This window comes from Haliotis cracherodii, unplaced genomic scaffold, assembly GCF_022045235.1.
Source record: "Haliotis cracherodii isolate W230 unplaced genomic scaffold, xgHalCrac1.p SCAF_2, whole genome shotgun sequence".
Lineage (NCBI taxonomy): Eukaryota > Metazoa > Mollusca > Gastropoda > Lepetellida > Haliotidae > Haliotis > Haliotis cracherodii.
The window spans coordinates 71,509,296-71,520,320 of record NW_027266275.1 but is presented as its reverse complement, the minus strand read 5'-3'; the positions used below and the strand labels follow the sequence as shown (position 1 = coordinate 71,520,320).

General features: G+C 42.1%; 1 protein-coding gene across 1 annotated transcript; it reads left to right on the top strand.

Moving 5' to 3' along the window:
• Positions 1-8,683: 8,683 nt before the first annotated feature.
• On the top strand, positions 8,684-9,232 carry LOC139467773 (trophinin-like). The gene has a single exon (XM_071249280.1). The coding sequence runs from the start codon at positions 8,684-8,686 to the stop codon at positions 9,230-9,232; it is 549 nt and encodes a 182-aa protein (XP_071105381.1).
• Positions 9,233-11,025: the final 1,793 nt, after the last annotated feature.

The following is an 11,025-nucleotide window of genomic DNA, read 5'->3' as shown; positions in this document are numbered from 1 at the left end:
TACACATAAATTTGGTAGGTTGTAATTATTGTATTTGCATTTTGTTTTCCTTCATTTGCTGTAGCATTGAACCGATTCGTTCTTGTTCCTCTACGTCTTGGTTAGGAAATTTTTAAATGCGAGATAGATGTTGTTTTCACAAGTATTTTCCTTTGTAAGCGTGTATATATTACCGTGAATTTGTAAAATGTGTTAATATTTCAGTCATTTTGACTGAAAAATCCGTCCAGATTGACTAAAATTGATTAAGACGATCAAAAGGGCCTAAAAACATCACAACAGATTATTATGAAGGATTAGAAGCCAAACAACATAGAAATGTACTTTTCAACGTAACATTTCAGTCTCTTGGTGATGACATTAAACATCAAACATGTTTGGAATTCGTTATCATAATAATACAGATGGAAATGTTTTTCAGTCACTTTGTAAAATAACTGAATATTTAGGCGTTTAATAAATTTGAAAATGTTACAGATTTTGACAGTAAAAAATATACACACTATAAAAAAAGCAATGCTAAGGTGAAATATTTAGTTTGTGTTGCAAGTCAAAATAGTGTAAACAAAAATCGCAAAATTACCAAGCTAGTGACTTATCAAAACTTCGTCACCTTAACCGATGCTACCCACAAAGATACCTATATCTCGAAAACTGTATTTCATTTTGTTGATCAATGTGACGATACGCCATTATTACTACCCATAAAAGTGACTAATGCGCTTACGAATGGCGCAGCAGAGGTCGCAAACTAGTCTAGATTTCTGCTATACATCCGGGTACTCACTGGGAAAAAACAATAACAAAGGTAACAACCAGTCCGGGGGAAATGCTTTAGATCAGTGCCCCTTTAACATTCTCGACATCTGTTCTGAAGCAGCCCTAACATTCTCGACATCTGTTCTGAAGCAGCCCTAACATTCTCGACACCTGTGCTGAAGGAGCAAGGCTGTGTATGAAATTGAAAATTCCATCAGTGATCCCAGCTATGTTGTCTATTGAACATGCTCACAGAATACTCAGCAGATTGTAATCATTAACACTGTCATTTTTGCCCATAAGTCTATCATTTCTGAATGTGTCATGATGAAGTGTGTCGTATGTGGAATAACATATGTTCCATTTGTTGCCTGTTTTAATTTGATCCCCATGTACCTTGTCCTGCTTTATGATGATTATGAAGCTTGCACTTTGAGTATTTGATGCAATGATGCCTCTTAAGACTGCTTACTGAAGTCTAATTGAGTCTGTGACTGGCAGCTGAATTTAAAATATCATTTGTGGCCATTGCTCAGTCATTTCTGCATGTACCATTTTGAAAATTTCACAATTAGTATAAATATGGCATGTGCATCAACACATGCTATTCTTTGCTGTGCATTGTGATATTTGACTTATACCTTTGACCATCATGTTTGTTTGTTTGTTTTTTGTTCAATGCTGTACACAGCAATATTCCAGCTATATGACAGCAGTCTGGAATCGAGTGAGGACCAGACAATCCAGTGATTGATACAATGAGCATCGATCTACACAATTGGGATACGATGACATGCATCATCCAAGTCAGTGAGCCTGACCACCCGATCCTGTTAGTCACCTCTTATGACAAGCATAGTCACCGTTTATGGCCTATTCTGCCCAGGATCATCACGGGTAAGATCTTCATTTACCACTGTGGCGTTTGATAGTGAAATGGCACTCATTAAAAACTTGGCCTTAGTTCTCACTACCGCTACACAAATACCTGAGGACATCCCATTACTGCTTACATCAGAACAACTTTTCGTTTAGACCAATCAGAGCATCCAGGCTGTGCGACTGATTCTGAATGCTAGATGATGTCTATCTCTAGCTTCAGTGGGATAAACATTTGACATTCCAGAATTTCTTTCATTTTTCAAATTTTGAATTGAGAAAATATTTTTCCAAGTGTTGTCTGGAATGGAAGTCCCCATTTTGAAACTAGTGCTTTAAAAGCCCATGGAAGCTGCTTTCTGATTGGCTGATGTCAACTTTCAATTAGTCATTTCATTGGTGGGTCAAAGTTTAGAAGGTCAGTCTGACATGACCTGTAACAAGATATCCTTTAGTGTAGCGGTAGCGAGCTCTAAGATCTAATTTAATGAGATTGAAACTTCAACCAATATTTTTATTCTCTCTTCTTGATGGACTTCAGTTCTACTATAATATTTCAGGACCATCAAATGAGCTTCAGGAGTCACTTCTCTAAATACAAGAAAGTATTTTGTCCTCAGCATGCCTGATCTGACTCGCATGGGTTTTTATCAGATGATTGTGGGTTTTCTTTCTTTGGGGAGATATATGTACGAGTCTCAGTTTAAGTTTAAATCACACACTATTTTAATATTCTCATCTTATTGTTCTTTTTATTTTAAGTGTTTTGTATATATCTTTTTATGTAAACAAGCCACATATTTTCCATGTGTGCTTCATCTGCTGGTAGCTAGGCTGGTTACACAGCTAAGTTTGTTTTGTTGTTTATTTATTGTTTAATACCATACTCAGCAATATTTGACAGTGAGTGACATCCTGAGCATCGATCCACTCAACTTGGATATGATGACATGCATTAACCTAGTCACCGAACCTGACCACCCGATCTCATTAGTCACCTCTTACAAACAGGTAAGTAACCTTAGAATAGCTGGTACCTCATGCTTGTCTTCCTGTAGTTATTACAGAGCAGGATAGGTCTGCAGTACCTCCTGATCATCTCCTTGTGAGAACTGCCAGTCAGGATAGGTCTGCAGTGCCTCAGTATCTTCTCCTTGTCGGAACTGCCAGTCAGGATAGGTCTGCAGGACATCATGATTTTCTCTTTGTGAGAACTGCCAGTCAGGATAGGTCTGCAGTGCCTCAGTATCTTCTCCTTGTCGGAACTGCCAGTCAGGATAGGTCTGCAGGACATCATGATTTTCTCTTTGTGAGAACTGCCAGTTAGGATAGGTCTGCAGTACCTCATGATCATCTCCTTGTGAGAACTGCCAGTTAGGATAGGTCTGCAGTACCTCATGATCTTCTCCTTGTGAGAACTGCCAGTCAGGATAGGTCTGCAGTATCTCATGATCATCATGTTAGAACTGCCAGTCGGGATAGGTCTGCAGTACATCATGATCATCATGTTAGAACTGCCAGTCAGGATAGGTCTGCTGTACATCATGATCATCATGTTAGAACTGCTAGTCAGGATAGGTCTGCTGTATCTCATGATCATCATGTTAGAACTGCCAGTCAGGATAGGTCAGCAGTACATCATGATCATCATGTTAGAACTGCCAGTCAGGATAGGTCTGCAGTACATCATGATCATCATGTTAGAACTGCCAGTTAGGATAGGTCTGCAGTACATCATGATCATCTTGTTAGAACTGCCAGTCAGGATAGGTCTGCAGTATCTCATGATCATCTTGTTAGAACTGCCAGTCAGGATAGGTCTGCAGTATCTCATGATCATCATGCTAGAACTGCCAGTCAGGATAGGTCTGCAGTATCTCATGATCATCATGTTAGAACTGCCAGTCAGGATAGGTCTGCAGTACATCATGATCATCTTGTTAGAACTGCCAGTCAGGATAGGTCTGCAGTACATCATGATCATCTTGTTAGAACTGCCAGTCAGGATAGGTCAGCAGTACATCATGATCATCATGTTAGAACTGCCAGTCAGGATAGGTCTGAAGTACATCATGATCATCTTGTTAGAACTGCCAGTCAGGATAGGTCTGCAGTACATCATGATCATCTTGTTAGAACTGCCAGTCAGGATAGGTCTGCAGTATCTCAAGATCATCATGTTAGAACTGCCAGTCAGGATAGGTCTGCAGTATCTCATGATCATCTCCTTGTGAGAACTGCCAGTCAGTATAGGTCTGCAGTACCTCATGATCTTCTCCTTGTGAGAACTGCCAGTCGGGATAGGTCTGCAGTATCTCATGATCATCATGTTAGAACTGCCAGTCAGGATAGGTCTGCAGTATCTCATGATCATCATGTTAGAACTGCCAGTCAGGATAGGTCTGCAGTATCTCATGATCATCATGTTAGAACTGCCAGTCAGGATAGGTCTGCAGTACATCATGATCATCTTGTTAGAACTGCCAGTCAGGATAGGTCTGCAGTATCTCATGATCATCATGTTAGAACTGCCAGTCAGGATAGGTCTGCAGTACATCATGATCATCTTGTTAGAACTGCCAGTCAGGATAGGTCTGCTGTACCTCATGATCATCATGTTAGAACTGCCAGTCAGGATAGGTCTGCAGTACATCATGATCATCATGTTAGAACTGCCAGTCAGGATAGGTCTGCAGTATCTCATGATCATCTCCTTGTGAGAACTGCCAGTCAGGATAGGTCTGCAGTACCTCATGATCTTCTCCTTGTGAGAACTGCCAGTCGGGATAGGTCTGCAGTATCTCATGATCATCATGTTAGAACTGCCAGTCAGGATAGGTCTGCAGTATCTCATGATCATCATGTTAGAACTGCCAGTCAGGATAGGTCTGCAGTACATCATGATCATCTTGTTAGAACTGCCAGTCAGGATAGGTCTGCAGTATCTCATGATCATCATGTTAGAACTGCCAGTCAGGATAGGTCTGCAGTACATCATGATCATCGTGTTAGAACTGCCAGTCAGGATAGGTCTGCTGTACCTCATGATCATCATGTTAGAACTGCCAGTCAGGATAGGTCTGCAGTATCTCATGATCATCATGTTAGAACTGCCAGTCAGGATAGGTCAGCAGTACATCATGATCATCTTGTTAGAACTGCCAGTCAGGATAGGTCTGCTGTACCTCATGATCATCATGTTAGAACTGCCAGTCAGGATAGGTCTGCATATCTCATGATCATCATGTTAGAACTGCCAGTCAGGATAGGTCTGCAGTATCTCTTGATCATCATGTTAGAACTGCCAGTCAGGATAGGTCTGCAGTACCTCATGATCATCATGTTAGGGATAGAATGTATCGATGTGGGAGTGTGTGATATTGTTAATATACCCAGGGATGGAATGTATAGGTGTGGGAGTGTGTGATATAGTTAATATATCCAGGGATGGAATGTATCGGTGTGGGAGTGTGTGATATAGTTAATATATCCAGGGATGGAATGGATCGATGTGGGAGTGTGTGATATAGTTAATATATCCAGGGATGGAATGTATCGATGTGGGAGTGTGTGATATAGTTAATATATCCAGGGATGGAATGTATCGATGTGGGAGTGTGTGATATAGTTTATACTAAACCGAGGGATGGAATGGATCCATATGGGACCAGTCATTGTTAATGTTGGCATAAGCTTGTCGGGGGTAGTCATTTATTTATCGAACACGTCACTGTGATACAAAATATTGCCTTATATATCTATATTTGACACATTTTGTACTTGTATATAAAGGATATTGTCATCACTTTTCATAAAACGAATGTTTTATTTCTTAAAGATTTTTATAGTATATATGGTTGTACACATGTTGGGTGAAACAATTAGAACCTTGAAGATGACAGGCATCGTTACTTTTAAGATTAATGTTTTGTTTGTTTGTCTTCCTGATTTCTCTTATTTGATTTCCTCAAATAAAAGAATTCTTATTGATAATATGCATTTTTCTTAGCTTCTTGGTGAAGGCTTGCATGTGTAAAGATGTAGCTGTAAACAAACACTATGGATATACTAATGTACACAAACACTATGGATATATTGATATTCACAAACACTGGATATATTGATGTACACAAACACTATGGATATAGTGATGTACACAAACACTGGATATATTGATGTACACAAACACTATGGATATAGTGATATACTCAAACACTGTGGATATATTGATATACAAAAACACTGGATATATTGATGTACACAAACACTATGGATATAATGATGTACACAATCACTATGGATATATTGATGCAAACAAACACTATGGATATATTGATGTAAACAAACACTGGATATATTAATGTACAGAAACACTATGGATATATTGATGTACACAAACACTATGGATATATTGATGTACACAAACACTGGATATATTGATGTACACAAACACTATAGATATAATGATGTACACAAACACTATGGATGTACTGATGTACACAAACACTATGGATATATTGATGTACACAAACACTATGGATATATTAATGTATGCAAACACTATGGATATATTGATGTACACAAACACTATGGATATATTGATGTACACAAACACTATAGATATATTGATGTACACAAACACTATGGATATACTGATGTACACAAACACTATGGATATATTGATGTACACAAACACTATGGATATATTAATGTAGACAAACACTATGGATATATTGATGTACACAAACAGTATGGATATATTGATGTACACAAACACTATGAATATACTGTTGTACACAGACATTATGGATATATTGATGTACACAAACACTATGGATATATTGATGTACACAAACATTATGGATATATTGATGTACACAAACACTATGGATATATTGATGTACACAAACACTACTGGGATTAGCTTTTGTTTAATCAATGCATACAGATCGCCTCTGTGGTATAATCTGTGGTAAAAAATAATTGATTTAAACACTAAAGTCAGGCATGGTATCCTCGGGATCCATCTGTCTTGGAGGTATTAAGAATAAACCGAGTAGATAATCAGTTTTGCAAATATACAAGTCTTTGAAGTTTGTCCGATTGGGGCTATTGTGATTAAGCATTGTGTCCTCTCTGATTACCTTCAGGTGATTCTACGCCACAAATGCACCCTCGCCCTTGCATACATACAGATACATCATCGCCTTGGTGCAGTGAGAACTCCTATTGTCATTCGGTTTGGAGGCACATGTGGCTCTATCGTCTTTGGCGCCGCAATTGGGTGTTAGACCCTGGGGGCGTGACCGGGTCGTTTGATCATGGCTTCAAATTCCAGCACAGTTGTAATCGGTGTTCAACGCGCCTCACACCTTCCCTGTGCCTCCAGCAACCCATGCTTGCCGTAAAAGGCGACTATGCGTGCTTGCCGTAAAAGGCGACTATGCGTGCTTGCCGTAAAAGGCGACGATGCGTGCTTGCCGTAAAAGGCGATTATGCGTGCTTGCCGTAAAAGGCGACTATGCGTGCTTGCCGTAAAAGGCGACTGTGCGTGCTTGCCGTAAAAGGCGACTATGCGTGCTTGTCGAAAGAGGCGACTAATGGGATCGGGTGGGTGGTCGGGTCGGGTCGCTATCTTGGTTGATGCATGTCATCGTATTCCAATTGCGTGGATCGATGCGCATGATGTCAATCACTGGATTGTCTGGTCCTGACTCAATTATTTATAGACCACTATCACATAGCTTGGGTATTGCTGAGTGCGGCGTTAAACAACAAACAAACAGACAAAACCTTCCCTGTTGACAGTAACAAGTGTAAAGGTAAGATCAAATACAGTACTCGCCAAACATTTTAAGACTGGTACTTCATTCCTACACATACGTTAGGGGTATAACGCATATACTAATATATATAAAGTATAGGGTGAGTAGTGACAACCAACAGGAGAGATGCCCTTTATATTTCACATTAGCGTTCATAAGCAAGAGGTAAGAGGCGACTAACGGGATCTGGTGGTCAGACTCGGTGTCTTGGTTGATGCATGTCATCGTATCCCAATTGCGTGGATCGATGCTCATGATGTCAATCACTTGATTGTCTGGTCTAGACTCGATTATTTACAGACCGCCGTCATATAGCTGGAATATTGCTGAGTGCGGCGTTAAACAAAAAAAACCCACAGACATAAACAAGAGACAGAGAGAAGTGGAGAGAAATAAGATGCACATTGTAGTTATAAAGGGGGAAAAGATAGAGTCATTTGCAACAAAATTTAGGTTTGATGGAGTGAATCAACATTCAACATAACTGATTCGCCATGATGCTTGCCATGGGGTTTACAGCAACACGATGGGCGGGATGGTTCTGGGGCGGTAAGCATTACACTTGGTTGTCATAGAAGGAATCAAATCGGACGAATAAATGAACTAATATTGCTCTATGTTATTTCATCCAGAGAAATTCCAACATTTATGTGATTTTATGATTCAGCGTTTTCTTTGATCAGACCCCAGAATGAGAATAAAGCCAACATTGACTTGATGGGGTCATTAAGGGAAAAATGTTTATCCGAGCAAAACAACCTAATACAAGAAAAAGCTGTTACTTCAAGAGCAGCGTAGTGTAAGGAATGCCTTGATGGGTGCCGGAGACAAAGCGCTGTGTCTACTATAGAAGGAACTAATAACACAATGATGGGGCCACCGCATAGGCTGAAGTAATTCATTTTTTGTCGATTGTCATAAAGCGGTAGTTGCGGAGCGACTGGGAGTGCGGTTGTAGGTGATGTAGCGCTTGGTTCGCTGGATGATGTGCTCGGAAGATACAAATCAGGCCGGGATTGAGCCCCGGGGAATGCAATACTCATTATTGTATGTCTAAATTGAGGCTACGAAGACTGAAGTGATTCTGTGGTCGAGGAACACCCAGAACTCCCTGTTTTCTGGTGACTGCGGAAGATTGAATTCAAACTTGATTCATTGTATACACTGATGCAATACATAGACATAGCAACGTGTTGTACTTCAGCGGGGCACATGGGAACATGTTGTACTTCAGCGGAACACATAGATACGTGTTGTACTTCAGTGGGGCACATGGGAACATGTACTTCAGCGGGGCACATAGCAACGTGTTGTACTTTAGCGGGGCACATGGGAACATGTACTTCAGCGGAACACATAGCAACGTGTTGTACTTCAGCGGGGCATATGGGAAGATGTTGTACTTCAGCGGGGCACATAGCAACGTGTTGTACTTCAGCGGGGCATATGGGAAGATGTTGTACTTCAGCGGGGCTCATAGCAACGTGTTGTACATCAGCGGGGCACATGGGAACATGAACTTCAGCGGGGCACAAATCAACGTGTTGTGCTTCAGTGGGGCACATGGGAACATGTCCTTCAGCGGGGAACATAGCAACGTGTTGTACTTCAGCGGGTCACATAGCTACGTGTTGTACTTTAGCGGGGCACATGGGAACATGTACTTCAGCGAGACACATAGCAACGTGTTGTACTTCAGCGGGGCATATGGGAAGATGTTGTACTTCAGCGGGGCACATAGCAACGTGTTGTACTTCAGCGGGGCATAAGGGAACATGTCCTTCAGCGGGCACATAGCTACGTGTTGTACTTCAGCGGGGCACATGGGAACATGTACTTCAGCGGAACACATAGCAACGTGTTGTACTTCAGCGGGGCACATGGGAACATGTACTTCAGCGGGGCACATAGCTACGTGTTGTACTTCAGTGGGGCACATGGGAACATGTCCTTCAGCGGGGAACAGCAACGTGTTGTACTTCAGCGGGGCACATAGCTACGTGTTGTACTTTAGCGGGGGACATGGGAACATGTACTTCAGCGAGACACATAGCAACGTGTTGTACTTCAGCGGGGCATATGGGAAGATGTTGTACTTCAGCGGAACACATAGCAACGTGTTGTACTTCAGCGGGGCACATGGGAACATGTCCTTCAGCGGAACACATAGCTACGTGTTGTACTTCAGCGGGGCACATGGGAACATGTACTTCAGCGAGACACATAGCAACGTGTTGTACTTCAGCGGGGCATAAGGGAACATGTCCTTCAGCGGGGCACATAGCTACGTGTTGTACTTCAGCGGGGCATAAGGGAACATGTCCTTCAGCGGAACACATAGCAACGTGTTGTACTTCAGCGGGGCACATGGGAACATGTTGTACTTTAGCGGGGCACAAAGCAACGTGTTGTACTTCAGCGGGGCACATGGGAACGTGGTGTATTTCAGCGGGACACATAGCAACGTGTTGTATTGCAGCGGGGCACATAGTTGCATGGGTTACCGCCTCAATGCCCTCTGTACCAGATATAGTCGTTACTTGATATAACACCATAACCCGGAGAACAAGCAAGAATTATTGGAGTAGAAACACTGTGGGTCTTAAAAGAATCAAGAAGTTTAAAGGTACTGAATCCGGGAGGTTATTGTGGTGAGGTGAAATTGGGTTTAACGTCGCGTCCAAGATTATTGCACTAATACAGAGTTGTGGGCTGAGGAGTCGTAGGTACAGAGTTGTAGGAACTGAGTTGTGGGTACAGAGTTGTGGGCTACGGAGTTGTGAGCTACGGAGTTGTGGGTACAGAGTTGTGGGCTACGGAGTTGTGGGCTACGGAGTTGTGGGTACAGAGTTGTGGGCTACGGAGTTGTGGGCACAGAGTTGTAAGAACTGAGTTGTTGGGTACAGAGTTGTAGGAACAGAGTTGTGGGTACAGAGTTGTGGGTACAGAGTTGTGGGTACAGAGTTGTGGGCTGAGGAGTTGTGGGTACAGAGTTGTGGGTACAGAGTTGTGGGTACAGAGTTGTGGGCTGAGGAGTTGTGGGTACAGAGTTGTGGGTACAGAGTTGTGGGTACAGAGTTGTAGGTACAGAGTCATGATTACAGAGTTGTGAGCTACAGAGTTGTTGGCTACAGAGTCGATGGTACAGAGTTGTAGGAACAGAGTCGTGGGTACGGAGTTGTGGGTACATAGTTGTGGGTACAGAGTTGTAAGTACAGAGTTGTAAGTACAGAGTAGTGGGTACAGAGTCGTGGTCTACAGAGGGGTGTAAAAAGCGTGGGGTACAGAGAGGTGTAAAAGTTGTGGGGTGCAGGGTTTTGGGGGTACCGAAGACGGGCTTCACACATTATGTCCGTGTATAGAATGGAACCAGGATCGTCGGTTTGACGAGCGAACGCTTTAACCACAAGGCTATCTTACCGTCCTCATCATGTATAAGATCTTATGTCGAGAGTACGAGCAACCTTGCTGCGCCTGAAGCCTTGACTGATGACGGACACCGTGTGGGTGTGCTGCCCTTCAGCTGCACAAGACAATCTCCTCCTTTGCTCGGCTAAGCCGA